Genomic DNA, 24,089 nt, shown 5'->3' with positions numbered 1-24,089 from the left:
ATTATTTTCTCACAAGAAAAAAAAGGTTATCTTTTTACCATTTTAAGAATTAAGCGTACGAAAATTTGTACTCTTTATATGAGATTAGGAAAAAATTAGAAGTTGAGAAAATATATATATTTTTACATGGATATTTTAATGAAATAATAGTGTATGTATTGATTTTATATGGTACCATAATTTATTAATATTTTAATATTTTAATAGTAGTATTTTAAATAATTTGAGATAATTCTTAATTATGCGGGTAATTGATTAATTACCGGGTAATGAGACATTACCTAATTAACTAATAAGTTGGATAAAGATTAAATTTCCCCACCCCCAATTCCCCCCCTCCCCCACCACACCCCCACGTGGCAGCACCCCTCTAAGCCTATGAATGACTCTTAGGTCATTAGTCTAGGTGGCAAGACTAGGACAAGTCTTATAACCTAAGTAATTACATAACACTTCATTTTTGATATCTTGAATACAAGACACTACAATCAAATTCCTTCAATCCCTTACACACACTAAAATCAGATATGAAGTTTTACATATTAGCAACGTGAATTCTTACCAATTTCCTACACATTCCTACAAAAACACTACAGCGTGATGTCTTTAGCCAAAAATTCAAACCGAGATTTCATAGCAAGGTTAACTCATTTTTCAAATAGCAACGTCATTGCTAAGCTCTTAAGGAAAGGTTTCGGCCAAGATTTTCTTTGCATAGCAACGTGATTGCTTCGAGCTTTTCATACGACTTGTTCCGTGTTTTATCGCAAAAGACGTGTGTTAGAGGAATTGTCAAGAGAATCGACTCAGGTATGTTAAGGCTAATCCTTCTTTCTTTTGGCATGATCCAAGTAACGATACGTAAACGTAATGCTATTCCATAAGTGATTCTATTCTTAGCAGTTAAGGATTCCTATATTATTCATTCTAGTAAAGTGATATTCAAGCATGTCTACGTATGTCCCTAGTCCCTATTGAGATATATGATAGAGAACTTGTGTTACAAATATATGTGTTAGGATTTGTTTATAAATATAGTTTTTATAATTTAACTAAACATGCAGTAATTATATGCATATAATGAACAAATATAACATGATTATTTGTAATATTAGACTTACACTATTGTGTTATTATATGATATTTAATAACAGAGTAGTCATATTGTGATCAATAATTGATTGTAGAAATATATTAATATTATAGTTTGCGGTTGTTTGTGACAAGTTACACTTGAAAATTGATTATGAACTATAACATAATGAATTATAATATAGTATATATTGTTACAACATAAAATGTTATAAAATATCAATTTGATTATAATATATCGTTAGATTGTTGTAGATTGATTTTGAAGTAATGATTCATGCATAATAATGGGTTATAATGCATTTTTTATTTAGTTGTATAGGTAGTTTGACGTTGTGATATGTATGATTGTATAAATACTATGATGAAATTCATTCAACTTAATGTAAAACAATTACCACATATTGTCATGACTGATAATTGCACTGTTAACAATGGCTATCTTGACAACTTTTGGGGTACTAACATAAAAGATATACGATTGTGTATATAGTTTAATATAGTATAATTATAATGTGTTAAGGTTGTATGATATTGATGGAATTAGGTGTTTTGTGGTGTAGTTTTAGATAATTAATTTTGATTAATTGTGATAGTAGATAATGACGTGTAATAAGTAATAGAACTAATGCTATGTAATAAATATGATTAAAATGTTGAATGAAGTTGTGTATGGTATATGATAGAGAAGTTAATGTTTATAATATAGTGATACATGTGCATGCATCTTCATGTGTTTACCACCGGGCTACGGCCGGTCGGGCAGTTACCATCTGTTGGGCAGTTATATATTATTATTTACCGCCAGTTGGGCAGACATGCATATTCATTTACCACCGAGCTACGGCCGGTTGGGCAGTTACACATTTAGCACTGAACTACGGCCGGTTGGGCAGTTACATATTTACCGCGGAGCTACGGCCGGTCGGGCAGTCATGCATTTACCACCGCGCTACGGCCGGTCGGACAGTTACCATGATCAGTTGGGCAGTCATGCATCATACGATATGGATAATAGTCTCAAAGAGAAGCATTCTATATATATATGAGTGTAATAAGTATGCATATACGGTGGCACTTCAGAGATTCAAGTGGATTCTTATATGTCTTTAATTAATGTTGACTTATTGTTATATTTCATTTCTGCCTTACATACTCAGTACATTATTCGTACTGACGTCCTTTTATTAGGAACGCTGCATTCATGCCTGCAGGTATAGATAATCAGTTTGACGAGCCCTCATAGTAGACGAGATTGGCATTCAACGAAGGATCGGTAAGACTCTACCTCATTCGGAGTGCAACCGAATCTATGAGTCATCGTGTCAAAGTTTTGCTACAGACTTATGGGTAGGCCGGTACCCTATCCCATTTGATGTCAAATTATCTTAGAGGCTTTGTAGACAGAGATTCATTTTGTAGAGTATGTCAGAGGCCTTGACGTCCCATATGTATTCATGTTTTAAGAAAAATGGTTCAGTGATACAACATTTGCCCACTAATGGTTATACGTTACTAGTTGTGGCCATGTTGGCCCATAATAGTTACAAAGAAAAAAAAAGTTACAGAGTGGTTCGCTCGGGCCAGTACGGCACCAGTGCCAGCCACGCCTCCCCAGGTTTGGGGCGTGACACTCAGCTACGAATATCCAGAGTTTTCTTGGCTTGGCGGAGTATTATCGCCGATTTGTAGAGGGTTTATCTTCTATTGTTGCACCTATGACCAAATTGACCCAGAAGGGTGCTCCGTTTAGGTGGACCGAGGAGTGTGAGGAGAGTTTTCAAAAGCTCAAGACTACTTTGACTACAGCCCAGTATTGGTATTGCTTACAGGTTCAGGATCATATGTTGTGTATTGTGATGCATCGCGTATTGTTTTCGGTGCAGTGTTGATGCAAGACGGTAGGGTGATTTCCTATGCGTCCAGACAATTAAAGGTATATGAGAAAAATTATCTTGTCCACGACCTTGAGTTAGCAGCTATTGTTCATGCCTTAAAGATTTGGAGGCATTATTTGTACGGTGTCCATTGTGAGGTTTATACCGATCACCGGAGTCTACCGCACTTGTTTAAATAGAAGGATTTTAACTTGCGGCAACGGAGGTGGTTTGAGTTGCTTAAGGATTATGATATCATCATTCTCTATCACCTCGGGAAGGCCAATGTAGTGGCTGATGTCTTCAGTCGTAAGGCAAAGATTTTGGGCAGCTTAACATATTTACCGGTAGCAGAGAGGCCTTTAGTCTTGGATGTTCAGCCCTTGGCCAACCAGTTTTATAGATTAGACTTTTCCGAGCTGAGCCGAGTTTTGGCTTGTGTGATTTCTCAGTCTTCTCTTTATGATCGTATCAAAGAACGTCAGTATGATGACCCCCATCTGCTTGTCCTTAAGGACACAGTTCAGCACGATGATGCCAAGGAAGTCACTATTGGAGATGACGGTGTATTACAGATACAGGGCAGGCTATGTTTGCCCAATGCAGATGGTTTGCGTAAGTTGATTCTCCAGGAGGCTTACTGTTCGCGGTACTCCATTCATCTGGATGCTGCAAAGATGTATTAGGACTTGAGATAACACTATTGGTGGAGGCGGATAAAGAAAGATATAATGGAATATGTAGCTCGGTGCCTAAATATTCAACAGGTGAAGTATGAGTATCATCGACCGGGTGGATTACTTCAGAAGTTAGAGATTCCAGAATGGAAATGGGAGCGGATCACTATGTATTTTGTTGTTGGACTCCCACGGACTCAGAGGAAGTTCGATGCAGTTTGGTTGATTGTGGATAGATTGACGAAGTCAGCTCATTCCATTCCTGTGGTTACTACTTACTCTTCGGAGCAGCTGGCTCAGGTTTACATTCGCGAGATTGTCAGGCTTCATGGCGTACCGGTATCTATCATCTCTTACCAGGGTAGGCAGTTTACATCACGGTTCTGGAGGGTCGTACAGCGTAAGTTGGGTACTCGGGTAGAATTGATACAACATTTCACCTTCAAACGAACGGACAGTCTGAGCGCACTATCCAGATATTGGAGGATATGCTTCGTGTGTGTGTGATATATTTTGGGGGTGATTGGGATCAGTTCTTGCCACTTGCAGATTTTGCTTACAACAACAGTTATCAGTCGAGTATTCAGATGGAACCGTATGAGGCCTTATATGGGAGGCGGTGCCGGTCTCCAATGGGTTAGTTTGAGTTGGGCAAGGCTAGGCTATTGGGTACAGACCTGGTTCAGAATGCTTTGGAAAAGGTTAAATTGATACAGGATCGACTTCGTACAACCCAATCTAGACAGAAGAGTTATGCGGATCCGAAAGTTTGTGATGATGCATTCATGGTTGATGAGCGGGTCTTGCTCCGGGTTTTGCCCATGAAAGGTGTTATGAGATTCGGGAAGAAGGGCAAGTTGAGCCCTAGGTATATTGGGCCTTTTGAGATTCTTGAAAGGATTGGAGAGGTGGCTTACAGACTTGCACTACCACCTAGTCTCACTGCAATTCATCCAGTGTTCCATGTTTTCATGCTCCGGAAGTATCACGGCGATCCATCTCATGTGTTAGACTTTATCTTAGTCCAGTTGGACAAGGATCTATCTTACGTTGAGGAACCAGTGGCCATTTTGGATAGACAGGTTAGAAAGTTGAGATCGAAGAGCATTGCTTCAGTAAAAGTACAGTAGAGGGGTCATCCGGTCAAGGAGGCGACTTGGGAGACCGAGAATGATATACACAGCTATTATCCTCATCTTTTTACCACTCCAGGTATAATTCTAAACCAGTTCGAGGACGAACGTTTGTTTAAGATGGGAAAAATATAACGACACGGCCGGTCATTTTGAGTATTACAGCCCCATTCCCCCATTTACTTATCATTTTGTAATTTATAGTTATTATATGACTTGTCGGGATAGTTAGTTCGGTTCCGGTGAGTTTCGGAATGAATTGAGGCACTTAGTCTCAAGGATGAAAACTTAAGTTGAAAGTTGTTGACCGAATGTTGACTTATATGTAAACGACCCCGGAATAAAGTTTTGATGATTCTAATAGCTCCGTAGTTAAATTAGGCTTGAAATGGCTAAAATGGAAATTTAAGCTTGGAAGTTTGACCGGGGAATTGACTTTTTGATATCGAGGTCAAAATCCAATTCTAAAATTTTGAATAGGTCGTTATGTCATTTATGACTTGTGTGCAAAATTTGAGGTCAATTGGACTTGATTTGATAGGTTTCGGCATCGAAGGTAGAAGTTAGAATTTGTTAGTTTCATTAGGCTTGAATTGAGGTATGATTCGTGTTTTTAGCATTATTTGATGTGATTTGAGACTTCGACTAAATTCGTATGATATTTTAGAACTTGTTGGTATATTTGGTTGAGGTCCTGGGGGCCTCGGGTGTGTATCAGTGTGGTTTCGGACCAAGTTTGGCTCGGTTGTTGCTGTTGATTTGCTGGTACTGATGTTGTTCTTCGCGAACGCGAAGGGGAAATTTGGACTGGCCCACTTTGTGTTTCTCGTTCGTGACCGAGGGCACGCATTCGCAGAGGTTCGGGGGGAAAGCTACGCATTCGCGATTGAGGCCTCACGTTCGCGAAGGGGAAAGTCGGCCTGGGGGAAATTGGTCTTCGCGTTCGCGATGGAGAGGACGCGTTCGCGATTGAGCAACCCGCTGAAGCATCGCGTTCAGAAAGAAGAAAAATTGTGCTTCGCGAACGCGAGGGACATGTCGCGTTCGCGAAGAAGAAAGGTCTGGAAAGAATGTTTAAGTTCTGAAATCCATTTTTAACAATTTGGAGCTCGGGAAAAAGCGATTTTTGGGAGATATTCAAGGAAAACAACAGGGTAAGTGTTCTTAACTCAATTTTTGTCAAATTATCGGAATCCATGGTTTTTTTTAACATTTAATTGGTGAATTAAGTTGGAAGATTTAGAAAACCCTCTTGGTTTAAATTGAAGATTTGAGGGTCGAGATGATGTCGGAATTTGGCAAAATTTGTATGGATGGACTCGTGGTTGAATGGGCGTTCATATTTTGTAACTTTTGTCAGTTTTCGAGACGTGTGCCCCACGGGCAATTTTTGAGTTAAATTTTGATTTTTTTTTTGAAAAATATGTATTTTCATATGGAATTAATTCCTATAATTTGTGTTGACTGAATTGAATTAATTGTGACTAGATTCGAGCCTATCAGAGTCGGAAAAATGAGGGAAAGGCATTCTTATTGACTGATTGAGCTTGGCTTGAGATAAGTGGCTTGTCTAACCCTGTGTGGGAAAAATTTCCTTAGGATTTGATATTGTTGTAACATTTTGTGATATGTGAGTACCATGTATGCGATGTGACGAGTGCGTACACGGGCTAAATTTGGAAATATTGGTTCTTGTTGAGTATTCTTCTTTTAAATTCTTTAACTGGGTTGCTTTAGTATACGTAGTGATCATGTTTAGTTTAGTATCACATGTCTACGTGCCTTAACTCTTACTTGTCATATGTGCAACATGCTTAGCTGAATTACCTGCTTCCTTGATTTGATTTAAATCTTTAACTGTGAGGTTCTTGCTGTAAATTCGTTGTTTCCTTCGGATATCTGTTGCATATTTACTTTGGGATTACGAGGCGATTACTCGGGAGATCCCCATGTACTGCATATTTACTTTTGGGACTACGAGGTGGTTTCTCGGGAGATCTCTTTGTACTGCAGATGTAATTTTGGGACTACGAGGCGGTACCTCGGGAGCGCCCATGTTGTTTACCTCTAATTGTTGTGTTGTTATCTTTCTGTAAATTTCGTTTATTTCTGAGTCACTTCATTACCCTATTATAAATTTCTGCCTTATTTATTATTATTTCCAGTAGGGTCTGACCTGACCTCGTCACTACTCTATCGAGGTTAGGCTTGGCACTTACTGGGTACCGTTGTGGTGTACTCATCTACGCTTCTGCACATCTTTTTGTACAGATCCAGGTACTTCCTATCACACCAGGTATCAGTGAACTAGCTGTACACGGAGACTTCAAGGTACATCTGCCAGCGTCCGCAGACCTCGGAGTCCCCCTCTATATTTATTATGTTGTCTTCCTAATTTCTCTTTAGACTCTGATGTATTGAGACACTCAGAATAAATTCTTAGAAGCTTGTGACTTATTTCTACCGGGTTTGGGGAGTCGAAATTATTGGAATGCAGTTTTATATTTATTTCATATGTTGAGAATTTGGCTTCAGATTTATTTTATGTATTTCTGCAAAAATTGTTAGGCTTACCTAGTTTTAGCGACTAGATGTCATCACGACATCCTACGGAGGAGTGAATTTGGGGTCGTAACACAAATCTTTATGCTTAGTTTAATCAATGCATAAAAATTTTTATGCTCAGTTTAATCAATATATCTGCCACGCCCAATGCATGTGCCAATGGTTTAATCTCTTCATTAATCAATATAATGCAAAATTTTGGACCATTTTTATCGATGGGAGAGTAATAAAGTTGTGCCAACTATGTTATTAGTTATTTTTTATTACTAGGATTTCCATGTCTTCTCTTCATTCATGACTTTTTAAGATCGAAACTTCTTGTTTTATATATTTTGGGTGATTGGTTACGTGGGGGTAGGGAGTTGGGATACAATGTATTGCTGAGAGACGTACAGTGGGGGTGGGTAGAAACCTGAAGGCTTAGGATTGGTTACCAATTAAAGCTCTATAATTGAGGGATATTAATTTATCAATAAAATGTATATAATTGGTAAAGTGTATATCAACTTGTAATTAAGTTAAAACCTAAACAGTGAGGGTAAATAAGTTTCTAATATAGTACATATAGGTAAAACTCTCTTTCTGAAATCTGGTGTAGTGGATCACCTAAGTGATGTTCAATTAATCGCTTATTAATTATTACTAGAATCATTTCAATATAAAGTAGGAGATTCTTGTGAAATCATAGATCACTTACGCGTTAGCTAGAAATCGCTCATTTATTATTCATGACTGCATAAGTGATCTCCGGTTGATCGCTTATTATTATTACCAGTATCACTTTTTTATAAAGTGGGAGATCTTGGTAAAATCACGAACCGTCTATAAATTATCAAGAAATCGCATGTGTATTATCTATGATCGCCTAAGTGATCTCTCATTGATCGCTTATTAGTTATTATCAGTATTATTTTTATAAAGTAGGAGATCTTGGCAAACTCATAGATCGCCTATATGTTATCTGAAAATCGTCTATGTATTATTTATGATCGCCTAAGTAATCTCCGGTTGATCGCTTCTTAGTTATTACCATAATTTTTTTTACAATGAGAGATACTTGTAAAATCATAAATTGCATGTCATTTATCTATGATCGCCCATGTATTACTTATGATCGGCTAAGTGATCTCCGACTGATCGCTTATTAGTCATTATCAGGATCGTTTTATAAATTGGGAGATCCTAATGAAATGATAGATCGTCAATGTGTTATCTAGAAATTGCACATGTATTATTTATGATCGCTTAAGTGATCTCCCATTTATCACTTATTAGTTATTACTAGGATTATTTTTTTATAAAGTGGGAGAAATTGCTCATGTATTATTTATGATCGCTTAACCGATATACGCCTGATCGCTTATTAACTATTATCAGGATCATTTTTTTTATAAAATGAGAGACTCCGATGAAATCATAGATCACATGTGTCATCTATAAATCACTTATGTATTTTGTGATCGCCTAAGTGATCTTCAGTTGATCGCTTATTAGTTATTACCAGAATTCTTTTTTATAAAGTGAGAGATCCTGATAAAATCATAGATTGCCTAAGTATTATCCAAAAATCGCCTATATACTCCCTCCGTTTCAATTTATGTGAACTTATTTCCTTTTTAGTCCGTGCCAAAAAGAATGACCACTTTCCTTATTTAGAAACAATTTACCTATATGCAATGATTTATAGCCACACAAAATATATGTGCCTCATTTTACTCAACAAGTTTAAAAGTCTTCTTTCTTTTCTTAAACTCCGTGTCCAGTCAAATGGGTTCACATAAATTGAAACGGAAGGGAATATTATTTATGATGGACTGATATATGGTTGATCACTTATTAATTATTACCAGAATTAATTTTTTATAAAGTAGGAGAAACTCCTATCTGATTATTTATAATCGCCTAATTGATCTCATTAGTTATTACCAGGACTTTTTTACATATATAAAATAAGAGATCCTGTTACAACAACATATCCAATATAATCCCACAAGTGAGGTCCAGGGAGGATAATGTGTATGCAAACCTTATCCCTATCTGGAGAGGTAGAGAGGCTATTTCCGATAGACCCTCGGCTCAAGATAATGTGTTAAGGAAGAAAAGGGGAAGAAGAAGAAGAATAAGAAGAAGAAGAAGAAAGAGGGGGAGAAAGAAAGACGAGGGAGACAAAAGAGGAGAAAAAGTAGCATCAGATAGTAACAATCAGAGCAACAATTTCCAGTAAAAGGAAAAAATAAGAGATACTGTTAAAATCACAAATTGCTTATGCGTTATTTAAAAATCGTCCATATATTATTTATGATCGCCTAGATAATCTCCGATTGATCGCTTATCAGTTCTTGTTGTACAGGAGTAGACACCGGGGGGAGGGGGGAGTAAATGTTCCATCAGATCCACAGATATTACATCAAAGACTGCAGCTACTCTTTTATTCATTTCAGCACAAATACAAATCAACAATCAAATATCCAGAAATATTTCACACGCATCAAATCATTTCCACCGGTTTTCCAACCTGTATTGTACAACATAGAAAAATGTACAAATAATAACAATCTAACATCTCGCAACTATATATCTTTACAGTGCCAAGAGACTCACAATCATGTTAATTCTTGAGATTATGTTGTCAAAACATCTGGGATAGTAGGGGCATGATTCCCCAGTATTTTACCCCCAACATCTGGGAAACATTCATATCCAGGCAATGAACCTACTTTCCCATCCGCATCCACTTGCATGGGATACTTCAGTAGATGTCCTTGCAATGGAGTAAAAGTTTCAGCTGCGAATCTCTTCCAGTTATCTTCAGCAACCTCATTCACCCTCCTCACGCATGTTAACGCCTCTGGTTCCTCAAAACATTCTTCTATCCTTCCAAGGTGCTCTGCCCACAGGGACATTCTGTATCCATAGATCTGGAGACCAAGACAAGATAAGTAAATAAATGTGCTGATTCTGCTTTGGTCAACAACATCAAGATTAATTTTATGAAACAAAGTAGATGCTTTCTTTTTAACCTGTCCCCGTGGATGCCTTTGATTTCCAGCCCAAGTGTGATGAGGCTGGTAAGAACCCATAGCAATCTCTGTGTCCTTTGACCCAGCTAAAGAACGTTGATTTATGTTGGCAGAGCCCACGATAACATATTCATCGTCAACTATCATTCCTTTGGCATGAACATATATCATGAATCGCTGAAACTTATATGAGTCTGAGACCTGGTTGCATGTCAAAGTTAAGATAACTTCTCAAAAGATTTATCAAGCTTGATAAGATCCAGATGAGCAAAATAAAACGAAAACAAACAAACATAAAAAGTGAAAAGCATTTCACACATTCAAGGAAATAGAAACAAGCATCAAAAGACCACAACATATGGATACAGAGCTAAGTTTAAGATACCAGTTTTCAAGTAGCATTTTGAATCTGAATAATACAATTGATTTTATTTTTGAAAGTTCTTTTATTATCTTTTCTAAAAATAGAGTACTTTGAATTCACCAGGGCACACGATTACCACAACATATGGCACTTCGATAAGTTTCCTACACTGAAACGAGAGTCTTAAGTCAAAATGATTCATATGCCTACTTTACCGACTTGATGAAAGTGAAATTCGTTTCGTTACCGGGTTTATGATTGGATTCAGTCAGCCTCACGGCATAGTCAGAGTAAGGCTTTGGTTACCGGCATTTCTTCATGGGTACAGTTATTAGGTTCGGGTTTGCGCCTTTGCGGTCTGTGTCTAAAGCAACTCTATTCTATTCGTGAATACTGAAAAAGTCATCTCACTCGCACCTTTATCAGTCAGTTTTACTCGCTCATAAATGGTCTAGTAATCCATAATAGAGCATGCTACAACTATTGTAATCAAAGCTATTAAATAAATTATTTACCGATGAGTATAAAATTATGTCTGGAATACACAGATGCAAGGCATTTGAGTCCATTCGGAAAGATCTTCCTATAATGCAAGACATTATGTAGCATAATGCAGTAATTCAACAATCAGGAGGAATGCATAATAATGCTGGATTTTTTATTCTAGTACTACTAATACAGTAGTATGCATATAGATACATCGGGTGAAAAGTTCACAAGAACCAGGTCTAGCTAGAATCTTAAGCATGTTAATTTATACTGTTTAGCGACACAAAAATAGATTTTCAGGATGGAACATCAAAACCTATAGAAAGTGTGAAATGGATATGATAATTGATGAATTTGGTTTAAGCGCATGACAGACCAATATAGATTTCGAGGAAACGTGAAAGAAACAAAGTTTAGGAAATTTGATACCCATAAAAGTTTAAACGATAGATTCAAAAATGTCAGAAAGTCAAATAGCTATTTTTTAAGACTCTAGAACCCATATTCATCAATGTTAAAGGCAGCCTTCAGTTCAGTTGCTCTCATGTGTATTTTGTGTCTGTACATTACAATATAATGTAAAGAAGAAAATTCCTTAAGACATTACCTTATCACCATTACCAGAAGATTGAGAGATAGAGCTTGGAATCTCTTCACGGTTACCAAGGCAGTAGAAATTTAAATAGTCTAGAGGATGTGAGTCCAAGAGCTGCATCGACTTGAGCTCTGTTGCAATAACTTGATACATCATCTGTACTGTCTGGCTCTGTTGAAAGCAAACAAAAATCTTAAAAAGTTTGTTTCTTTCTGTTCTAGTACACTTTTTCCAGATCACAAGTTCCTTCGAAATCACTGACAATGGGAGGCGTGAAGAAAACATGTCATGGAAAGTCGCACATCCTTTATCAAATTCTTCCCTCACTCATTCTGTCAGGTCCTCAGACATACCATAATGCCATGAACATCCTTTCTCGATGTCATTTTCCTCAATTGTCCCTCCATGTCTAAGGAAAGAAATATACTATCCTAAAAGATAAGAATATCTGCTCTTTCAAACACTAAAACAAAGGAATTTCTTTTTTTGGATAGGCATGATCATAGATATTAGAAAAATGTAGCTACTATTTATGCTAATGCACACCCTATAACTATACATTCTGATTTTTGGATGGATTAAGCCTTCTAGACAGCTGGCATCCCTATTCTGAAAGTATCCTTGATGTAGTTTGCATAATTGAGGCCAGTATCACCTAATCATTGCCTACTTAAAACTATCTACTTTCTTTTATAAAATCCAACAGACAAAATCAAAGAGTTGCATGAAAAAATTACCTGCCAGAAGAGAATTTCCTGCATAGTGATTGACTTAGGATCGCCTTCGGGCCACATGGGCATGACAACATATACACAAAACCGTTCCCCGGCTCTAATTTTACTAGTGATTTTAAGTGCCAATTCCATTGGTATCAGATGATCAGCTCCTGATCAAGTGGACAACAAATGAAATCAGGAAGCAATGTAACAACTCCAAGAATGTGCAGAAATGAGAAAATCTCAAAAAGAAATACTCCTATTAGGAAAACTATGTGGAAGCTACATTATTTTTCTTTAGGAGATTGCACAACCTCAAAACCAAAAATTTTTCAAGGAAGCTATATAATTTGGAATCCTACAAGTTCAAAGCAACTCCCTTATATTTACAAATAAGGATGCATTCCAAGTGGCAAGATGGTCATTTAGACAATAACTTTTTGTGCTAAACTAGATTCTGACGGTACTATCAAGTGAGTTTCAATGCATTAAGTTGCAACAGTTCATCAACTTTTCATGTGGACAAGAATATAAAGCCAAGCCAACATTCATATGGTGTTAAAGAGTGGAGTCTTGTATATTGCAATTCAGCAATAGCAAGAAGATTAAAATTTGACCTGCATCTTTGTATGATCCCCAAGCGTATGACGATCCAAGAAAATACTGATTTTCAATATATATGAAATGCTGAGCAGATCTTATCGCCTGAATATATGCGGCTTCAATGCTTTTATCTACTATCAGATTTTTTGAGCAGACAAGATTCTGCAAAAGATATAACGCCACAGAAAATGTGAACTGCGATGGGAAGTAAGACAAGTTTTTCTGTCTAGAGTTCCTTACACATTACAGCTACTTTAGCAAAAGTTTGGAAAAAGGATAAAAGGCTATGATTTCCTTGCCTGTGCCTGCGCGACATCAATTCTCTTGGGAAAACCCTGCACTGAACCAGAATCGATGGAGCGGAAGATCTGCAATATAAGAATGACGATGAGAGTCAAAAGGGATGTAACATATTCATGAAAGATATTCACAGTACAAAGAAGTATCTACCTGTACATGCCAATTTTCTGAGTGATCTTCACCATATACATGTAGTTTGGGATCATCCCCTGGAATTTCAGTACCCTCCCTAAAAACAGCAAAAGCAGGGCTGAGAATCCATGAGATACGCTCAATTTTTATCATAGCATCATCATGCCAACGGGACATTGTTTTCTTAAATAATTTGAATTCCCTCCATTTTGTCGCTTTCCTCCATCGCTGAGCAAAGTTTATAAGCACATCATATACAGCAGGTCCATCAATTCTGCAATGCAAATCATGCCATGGTTGCCTCGGAGCCTTGGTCCCTGGCTAATTCATGCAACCAAAAACAAAAAAGAAATATCAAAACAGAAAAAAGAACAATCAACTTTGAGAGCCATGTAGAAAAGAACTAATGACAAGAAAGAAATGTGTCACTGAAAAAGACACATGTAAATATGCAAAGTGCTGAAATAATCATGTAACGAGCTTGGGTTTCAACTTGGTTCAGTTGAGACCGAAGTTGATGGCCCTGAGGTTACTTAGCAACTTTTAGACAATCCTATTCAACTTGAACATACTAAAAAACGGTAGATGTGCTTGTTAGTGTTAAAAGAACATTACTTAATATCTATTAAATACTAGATATTTTATGTCAAATAACACTGAAGTACAGCAAATCAATTGCCAACATATCGATAATGAGCTAGCAAATTTCTTATTTCATGGTTTATGAAAAATTATTTTCAATAATTCCCTTGCTAGCAGATTTACATATTAAAGATTGAGTATTGGAGATGAAATAGACTCATTTAAATTAAGGCCAATGACGAGCACATGATCAATACAGTCTCGATAAACAAATATGTTTCGAATTATCAACAAAAAAAAGCATCTAAGATAAATCATAATAATCAAAAATGAAAGAAGAAAGTAGCAATCTGATATTTGAATATTCAAAATGCAGGCACGTAAATTTCAGTCTTCAGATTTAATTTTTCATTATCAAACAGCTCATAAAACTCCTGAAAAATAGCTACGGCAACTATGGATGTCAAGATATATATTTATATTTGAAATTTTAATATTCAAATCCAGGGACATAAGTTACAGTCTAGATTTTAGCTTTCATTATTAAACGGCTGATAAACCTCCTGAACAAGGTATTCCCAGCAATTATGTAAGTGGAGAACCATATGCTTTCAGCCCCAACTAATTACAATATGCTTTAGAGCCTGAAACACTGTGAACTATAGATCTGCCTTTTGCTCGTTACAATTCAAATCACGTGAGTGATAATAGCTCCTAAATATCCAGCAACAAATTGTTTCCCTAAGTACTAACAGATGGCTCACACTTTTTAGTTCGGAAGAAGAATTTTAGATACTTTACATAAACATAAAACTCCTTTTTCCAGATGACGTGGTCACAATAATAAATCTGCTGTTATTTTTTTTTCTACGTAAAAAAAAAATGCTGTTAGTGCCCACAACGTCCACCAATGTCAAGTACACTAGCCATTTACCACAACCAACCAATTTCTATAAGCAGTATTCCACAAGTCCATTTCAATGTCTGCTGAATGCAATCACTGTTTTTCCAAATTCTTCAAGTAAAAGCTCAGTAGAATTCATTAAATTCTTAGAAACAAGGTTGTAAGAAGATTTTACAGGTTCCCTTTCTTTCAAAATGGCATTGCCAACAGTCGAATCAAAGGCTTGACAGGAGAGCTTCTCTTAGCCCTATAGTCTTTCTCCGTCCAAAATTTTTCCAAATCAAATGATTCAACACCTGAACTGAAAGAAAAAAAAAATACCAATCAAAGACCTATCTAAGTAAAGCTTCGTCTGTTATTTTTCCGGCCACAGGGGAGTTCGGAGTTCATTTGCAGAAGACAATTTTTTTATGAATCTACAGACTGAGTGATGATCCCTAACCAACTTCAAAGTTCTGCGAAATTATCAACTATATAAAGTAAAGAATAATCACAGAGTGCATATGACACATACAAGAATTATTCAAGGAAAAATGGGAACAAATACTACTCACAGGAAATGTAGGCTGATGAAAATCATCTTTAAATACAGTGTCAAGATCACGGAATAGGCGATGTTCGGGTGTATCATATCGACCATCGCAGAGATCAAGCCCTCCTAAGAATGCTGTAACTTTTCTATTATTACCGGAAGCCTGTGTATCTACCAGTACGCACTTCTGATGGTGCGTAAACATGGTTCCCACTACCTGGAAGCAATAGTAGAATGTTCAGGTCACAAAATCATTTCATTGGAATATCCGCATATGGGAAATAATGGATCCAAAAGCTACATGAAGTTGGTTTAATTGATTTTAATTCATTAAAACATTGAAGGGCCTTGGAGTGCAAAAAGTATAGTGTTGATTGACGAGACGCGAAGCGGAGTTAACGCGAGGTTGGAGGTTTGGAGACAGACCTTGGAGTCTAAAGGTTTCAAATTGAGTAGAACCAAAACAGAATACTTGGAGTGCAAATTCTGTGACGGGACCCATGAAGTAGACGTAGAGGTAAAGCTTGATGCTCAAGTTATCCCCTAGAGAGCGAGTTTTAAGTATCTCGGGTCTATTATCCAAGGTAACGGGGAGATTGACGAAAATGTCGCACATCGCATCGGAGCGGGATGGATGAAGTGGAGGCTCGCTTCCGGTGTTTTATGTGATAAGAACGTGCCGCTAAGACTTAAGGGCAAGTTTTATAGAGTGGTGGTTCGACCGGTTATGCTGTATGGAGCTGAGTGTCGGCCAGTCAAGAACACCCACGTCCAGAAGATGAAAGTAGCAGAGATGAGGATGTTGAGATGGATGTGCGGACGTACCAGGAGAGATAAGATTAAGAATGAAGTTATTCGAGACAGAGTGGGAGTAGCCTCCGTGGAGGACAAGATGCGGGAGTCGAGGCTGAGATGGTTCGGACATATTAAGAGAAGAAGCATCGATGCCCCTGTTAGGAGGTGTGAGAGATTGGCCATGGCGAGTTTGAGAAGAGGTCGAGGTAGGCCTAAGAAGTACTGGGGAGAGGTGATTAGACAGGACATGGCGCTGCTTCAGCTTACTGAGGACATGACCCTTGATAGGAGGGTGTGGAGGTCGAGGATTAAGGTAGAAGGTTAGTGGGTAGTTTTTAGTTGCTCACCGATAGTCTTAGTAGCACGCTTGTCCCTTTATATTCTTAGATTTTTATTACGTTATGTAGTTTTGTTCGCCTCAGGTATTGTATCTCTTGTTGCTAGTATTTGGTACTACTTATCCTTTATATCTTCCTTTTTCTTTTCTCTTCTCCCTTTCTTCCTTTCTTGCTATCCACTTCTTCTTATTACCCTTCCTGATCCGAGGGTCTATTGGAAACAGCCTCTCTACCTTTTAGGTAGGGGTAAGGTCTGCGTACAGACTAACCTCCCCAGACCCCACCTGGTGGGAACATATTGGGTTTGTTGTTGTTGTTGTAAAACATTGAAGGGCCTCTCAGAAGAGAACATTTATGCAATCCAAACAAAATTTAGCTTCACACAGCCTATCAAAACCTCAAGTTCTGCTGCTTTAGAAGAACTATATTTCTTTAGTCCACTCATTCAGGACAATATTGTGTCAAGCAACACAAGGCAAACATTCATCTATTATGTTGTTCTGCTGAACCATTTCAGCTCTTCCTTGATCCCTATCTTCTTCCACAAACTTACAAGAATATTTTCTATCAATTCATCAAAAAGAACACTCTCCGTCATATCGAATGCCTGATTCTGAATGCAAACTATTGAAATGAAATGGTTTAAGAGGCAATAACTTCACAGGTACTTGAGAAGTCAGCAATCAAACGATGTCAGGGTACATTAAATCTAACAAATGAGCAAGTGGTTATGAAAGTTAACCTGTTGCTTGATAATGCTAAGCTTACTGCTAGCATAACGTGGCGACAAAACACAGATCACAGAGGAATGCTTAAAGAACTTCTTGGTCTCCTCATCGTGAGTTCCCATTACTCCCGCCTGCATCAAGCCCCATCTCAAACTATTGTGAGATTGACAAACAAGAACTACAACTAATGTTGCACTCATTCGAAAGCTTGGAAGAAATGACAATTCATCATTATAACATACACTGAGCACACCATTAAAATAATAGTAGCAACAAGCAAGACTAAGACAATATTCTTATCTTACCACTATCAAAACAAATACTTAAAACAGCAGCCAAGAAAATATCCAAAAAGTAACAGTTCAAAAGATGCATACCGTGTTAATTAAGAACTTATCATGGGAAGTTTTATCATCCCAAACTAATAACAGAACGCGCACCCCTTCTTGGGACTTATATTTAAGCAATTCACCAAGTGTCAAGTCACCGCCACGCGGCAATGGCCTAGTGAGCTCTCGAATCAACTTAATCTTGTGAAAAACAGACCACCCAACTATGTAAATCAAGTGATGAGCCTCTGAAATTGCATAGCATATATCTTCCCAACATCTATTGTGTTGATAAACTCCATTATTTTCCAACTCAACTTCCGGTAGCTTAAAACTGTTGCTCATATGAGCATCTTGGTACAGCTTCACTGAGCTCCCTTTCCTCAACGGAAAATACGTATTCCTCACACCTAAATGTTGAGGATCTGAAGCAATACCTTGCTTGTACAATGGGTTTGTATCATATGGAACGAATTTCATCCATAGCCGAAGAGCCGTGTTAGGTTTTGGAGATTTCCCTGAAGCGCCAATAACGGGAAACCAGCCGGCAATAATCTCACCGGCGGCGATTTTTTCGGCCGGAATTCTAACCTTACCCATAACTTGAGCACCGAAAACGTCATCGTCTTTAACGCGAAATTCTAAGCAGTCGATAGGGTGTGCTAAGGGGATATGAAAATGTTCATCAAAAACAGGGTTTTGGGAGTTGGTTACGACACGTGTACGGGCGAGAGCAGTGTGAGGTGCCGACACAGTGACGTAAGGGTCGCTAGTGATTATTCTCCGGTGATGGATTTTTTGGTCGGGATTTTTTTTCACATTGGGAACGCCACTTTCTCCGTCGTCGTCGGCGGTGGACTCAGTCGGAGGTTTCCGGCAGACATCACAGGCGGTGAAACAACGGCGAAGACGGTCGGAAGTTAAGTCCATGTTAGGTAAATGACGCGCTTGAACGATGTGAAGCTCCAAATCTCCATGTAAACACATGAATCCTTCTGTAGATGAATTTTCCGCCATTTTTTGTTTGTTTATGCACCAGAGATTACTGTACTTTAGAGAGACATACTAAATATAGAAATGGAAAGAGAGAGGAAAGGATATACGAAGTGTAGGATTTAGGAAAGTGAGAGTATGTAGAAGATTGGTATGGGGGAGGAGCATGGGCGCGTGGCACGTTGTGATGAAATACGTGTGAATAACTACTGCAAGTAGTTGTTAGCTTTGCTGAGATTTTACGACTCCGAACTGTTGACAGGATGGCGGTTAAAAGAAGATGGTAAACAAGGAAAGCGTGAAGCCCAAAACTGAGCAATATTTACCAACGCATATTAACTTACCTAGCATATCTTAAAGGTGGTTAATATGGATTTATCATAGATGCATTATGCACCGTAAAAGAGTTAAACTCGGGATTTAACTTTATATGTAATGTAAATAATTTTATATTATCTATGTATGGTAACATGTTATGATATGTCACTTATCTTAATTTTTAAGTAGCTATATGCCAAATAGCACATTCAACTTGGCACCATTTTTCATTTTGGCACTCTATTTCAACTTTATTCCATTTTGGCCCTCCAACCCTATTTCTTATGTTTTACCTTAACACAAAAGATGAAACCAGTGCAAACAATATAGCGTGTGTTTATACACAAATCTGAGGTGTATTAAATGTTGCCACTTATTTTTTTTCATTCATGTCAAACGGGTCAATACTAAAATACCCGAACCCGATCATATTTGGGTAAAATTAAAGCCGCTTATTATTTTCTCTCTGTCACAAATCCCTACCCGACTAATGGTACCTTAAGCTCCTTCCCAAATTCATAATCGCAATATAGTAGTTTTGATTGTTGTTGGCTTTTGGCAGTTTTGTTACTTCTGAAAGTTGCAAACTTAAGTTGTGTATTTTGAAAAAGTTGGTTTTTGTGTAAAGAATGAAACTTTGGCATCTGATAGCTGAAGTATTATGTTGTTTGACAGCTGATTTGTGCTTTATTTGAACTTTATTCAATTCTTGCAAGAGTTGGTTTTGTGTAAAGAATGAAACTTTGGCATCTAGTGTTTGAGACCTTTTTAACAATCTGAAGCTTTTGTGTTTGTTATTGTTTGAGGCCTGTCAATCAGAAGCTTAAAAAGTTCATTCTTCTGCAATTTACTACGTAGCAGTCCTATGAAATAAACCCACAAAAAAATTAATCAGAATAAATAAACGAACAACAAAATTGTAAAAGTTTGAAGCTTTCTGGATGGTAAGGTATGAAATCGACTGATGAAAGCTTTGGAACTTTGAGAATGACGATGGGACAACAGTAAATGGGGAAGGAAATAATGAAGATGAAATAATGGGGAAGGAAGTTGAGGGATTAAATATGGGCCAATAGTAATTAGAAGGAATTTTGCACAAAAAAAAAAAAAAAAGTTGCCCCACGCGCTTACGAGGTGAGGCAACTCACACTATGTGACTAGTCAGCTTTTGTATTAAAGTGAAATATAAGAAATAGGGTTGGAGGACCAAAATGGAACAAGGTTGAGATAGAGTGCCAAAATGAAAAATGGTGTCAAGTTGAATGGACTGTCTATGTATATGCGGTTCGCCTATAATTATTATTTTTTATGTGATTTGATAGTATAAATAATTTTTCATTATCAGTTATAGAAAAACTTAATCATAGTTAGAAGATAAATATTTATATAACAAGAAAGTGTCTTGATTGCGTAAGTTTGTTTTTTCCATTCAATACATAAAGGGTGCACGTGAATATATGTGATTTTAGAAAATACTTTGAAGGTAACGGCCGTTTGCTTTAATATTTAGTAACTTATTATTAAAAGCGTTTGGCCGACATGCTCAGGCTATCAATGAGTTTTGATTGATAATCAAGTTTGAGTTTAATAAATAAGTTTGTGGCCAACCTTGTTCTCGAAAAAGGGAAGAAAAGTTGAAGGACTATTACTGCCGAGAATGGAAAAAGTAAAGCAGCAAATATTCTCCCTTTGCAGGCCACGAAGTAAAAATTAGGACAAGCGCATTAGTCATAAGGGAATATTCCAAATTACATGTTAAGAACATTTATGTCTCTGAAAAACAAACAATCTACACTTTGCAATATTCAAAATTGTACTCTTTCATATTTGTAAATAAATATAAAACCCCTCGGTGGGTATTTTAAACAAAAAAGCCATTTTCGTGAAACAAAATTTGAGACATTGTTTATCAATGAATCATCACCAATAAAATAAGAATTCCAACCAAATGAGCTCCTAAAATTTTCAATCTGATTCATTTGAATACCCATTTTGCGGGGAAGTACATGAAAGACAAGTTATTTACCCTCAAAATCGGATAATAATTGAATTTGTTAGTGGGTTAAAGGATATGCGGATTAATTTGATATTAAACGATAAATTAGATAGCAATTGAAATAAATAACGATAAACTAACTGCAAACCACGCGAATTGGATAATTTCAGCCTAGGAAAGCTGGCCACCCTTGAGCTGAAAGTACTTTTATTGACACCAAAATACAAAAGAATAAGAACTTAGAGAATAACGTTAATGTATTGCTTATAAGTGTATGTTACAATGTCCTTCATGAGTTGTGAGGCCCCCTTTATATATTAGAGGAACCTACTTTTAAGGTATTAGTCTATTATTCTATAAAAGGTAAAAAGGTCCTTGATTTGTTGACCGTTGGTCCCTTTTTAGGTATGTTTCGTGATTTTCGCAGTAATGTCCGGCTAGTTGTGGGAATCTCGGACCCTTGTCGGATAAGCTGGCAATATGTTCCTTGAGACCGTTATAACCGGGACCGGTTATGACCTCGGTAAACTTGAAGGCAAGTCTAGTGGTTCCGATAGCTAATTCGGTAAGGCAGGAACCGATCTCCGGGATTTTATCACCATCTGTCGATCCCAAACTATCGTGCTGGATGCTCGGTCAAATTCCGAATTTGATTTTACCCGTATACAGATAGTCTCCTCGTTTTTCGGAGAGTAAATGACGAGAAATGATATGAGCTCCCGATTCTCACTTCCACAAATCATGACGTAAGCAACAAAAATCATGACGTAAAATTCCCTCGTTTTTCGGAGAGTAAATGACGACGAGAAACGATGTGAGCTCCTTATTCCCTCTTCGATAAATCATGACGTAAGCGACAAAATTATGACGTAAGCGATAAGAATAGTTGAAACGTCCCGTTGGTCCAGTTTTCAAGGCATTAAATGCTTGTCAGTTGCTTGTCGGCCACTCCCAGATGTGAACCGTCGCTTGAAAAACTATAAATACCTCCTCTCTTTGTTTATTCAAACTTTACATTCAAACCTTCTGCTCTCGTGTCTAAGAGATTTCAACACTTCCAAGTTATTCTGTTTTCTGAGATCTTTCATAAGAGTTCTTCATCTGCTAATCATCCATTCATTCAAACCTTCTTCTCTTTATATCTGTTTCATTTAAAGGAATTGCGAAGATTTCAAAATCCGTTCCTCAAAAAGAAACTCCCTCTGCCTCGAGGCCGGCTGTTGAGGAAATTGTTTCTCATACTGCTGCTGCTGAGGAACCGGCACCAAAGCCTCCTCTGAAATTATTCATCTCCGCGGGGTGACCGGTGTTGATTTCAAGAACGAGAAAACCTTTTCGGTACCGGGTCGGTGTGAACCGGCCTCGAGATATATCTGCTCGATCACCAAGGATGTCCTCTCCGAAGTCAAGAAAGATTGCAACTGGGCTAATAAGCACGTAGTGGTCCCCAAGCCCGAGGAAACTATCACTACCCACGTGGAGGATTTTCTAAGTGTTTACACTTATCCCTTCACGTTGGGCCCCTTGGACCCGGTCATTACCGCCTTCTGTAAGAGGTACGAGGTGTATCACGACTCAAAATCCATAAAGGTCGTGATGGCGCCGGATACCACTGTCGAGCAAGCCAACAATAAATACTTAATTGGGTTCTCATTTTGTTACTTTTGAAATCATATTTTCCTCCAATTTAAATAGTAAAGAATGGGGATTTACAGAGTAAATAATAATAATACTTTTAACAAATTCAATACAGAACAACCCATAATCATCCCAAAACCCGGTGTCACAAGTGCATGAGCATTAACTAGGAATGTAAAATAAAATACAACATCTGTCCGGAATATAAATTTGGACAAGAGAATACAAATACTCTGAAGGAGTTTCTGCCGGCTGCGGGTTGTAATATGGAATGCAGCTCACGTAAGTCCTCGCATGCATACACGCTTCTGCTCTCATAAGACCACTAGTCACATATGTACTTGCACAAAAATGTGCAGCAAGTGTAGTATGAGTAAGAAATCAACGTGTACCCAGTAAGTATCTAGCCAAACCCCGGAGAAGTAGTGACGAGGGGTCAACATCGACACTTACTAGTGGTCCAATAAATCATGTACAGTAAAAAGGTAAGTAAGTATAAGGCAGAGTAAATAAATGAAATAAACAAATATAAAACACGCGATACAAATTCCCTCTCTTTACGAGGAACTCAAGCAATCCATTAGAAATTCCCTCCTTAACCGGAGCAAATATATATATATATATATATATATATATATATATATATATATATATATATAGTGGATCTCATCAGATAGATCGTCATAACACAAATCGGGGAAACTCATAGATATACTGCCTTTTTGCCAAAGATTATGCACAAATCCATGAGGATATGATATGGGTAATGTCGAGGCGTACGACCCGATCCAACATAAAAATTTAAAATATGCACTGCCGAGGGTCGAACGACACGAACCACAGATGCATCTATTAAACTGCCGAGGTGAACCGGCTGCTCCCATGAAAGTGTGGTACATAAATCCTGCCGAGGCGATCCGCCCGATCCCATAAGAGTGAAATACATAATCCTGCCGAGGCGAACGGCCCGATCCCATTAGAATAAGAAGCTTTGACGGGTCCTTGACCCCACTCACGAATAAACGTGTGAGTTATAATTTCTTTAACAGAAACCTTTCAATAAAGTATATATATATATATATATATCACGGAAACATGTTGTAAGAGAAGTGAAGTTATTCGGTGAATAATCGTAAAATCGTGAAGTCTCTACAATAATGAGTCTAGCCTCAAGTAGTAATGTAAAACAGAGGAATTTAATAGGCGAGAGACTGCTCAATTAATACAGCTATAGCATGATGTGAACATAAACCTACAAGGACAATAACATGAATCTAACTACGTACGGACTCTCGTCACCTAGTGCGTATGTAGTCCCCGTAACAAGTTGCACACATTAAATATATCACCTAGGGGTAGCTTCCCCCTCACAA

The 24,089-nt window shown here is 37.6% G+C and overlaps 1 protein-coding gene across 4 annotated transcripts; it reads right to left on the bottom strand.

Annotated features, from left to right (window-relative positions):
- Window positions 1–9,746: 9,746 nt before the first annotated feature.
- LOC104091055 (phospholipase D delta) lies at window positions 9,747–18,976 on the bottom strand. 4 transcript variants are annotated; one of them, XM_009596308.4, is made up of 10 exons: window positions 17,820–18,974; window positions 17,457–17,573; window positions 15,604–15,798; window positions 13,582–13,884; window positions 13,431–13,499; window positions 13,146–13,293; window positions 12,550–12,698; window positions 11,825–11,983; window positions 10,365–10,565; window positions 9,747–10,262 (listed from the first exon to the last, which is right to left on the bottom strand). In XM_009596308.4, exons 1-10 carry the CDS (start codon window positions 18,786–18,788, stop codon window positions 9,966–9,968), a joined length of 2,607 nt encoding a protein of 868 aa, XP_009594603.1. In that variant the 5' UTR covers window positions 18,789–18,974; the 3' UTR covers window positions 9,747–9,965. The 4 variants fall into 4 exon arrangements, with proteins under 4 accessions (XP_009594603.1, XP_070051381.1, XP_009594604.1 ...); XM_070195280.1 differs by lacking the exon at window positions 17,457–17,573 and having other exon boundaries at window positions 17,820–18,976; XM_009596309.4 differs by lacking the exon at window positions 15,604–15,798 and having other exon boundaries at window positions 17,820–18,975.
- Window positions 18,977–24,089: the final 5,113 nt, after the last annotated feature.

The sequence above is a fragment of the Nicotiana tomentosiformis genome, chromosome 2 (assembly GCF_000390325.3).
Source record: "Nicotiana tomentosiformis chromosome 2, ASM39032v3, whole genome shotgun sequence".
Taxonomy (NCBI): domain Eukaryota; kingdom Viridiplantae; phylum Streptophyta; class Magnoliopsida; order Solanales; family Solanaceae; genus Nicotiana; species Nicotiana tomentosiformis.
This window is presented reverse-complemented; position numbering and strand designations above follow the sequence as displayed.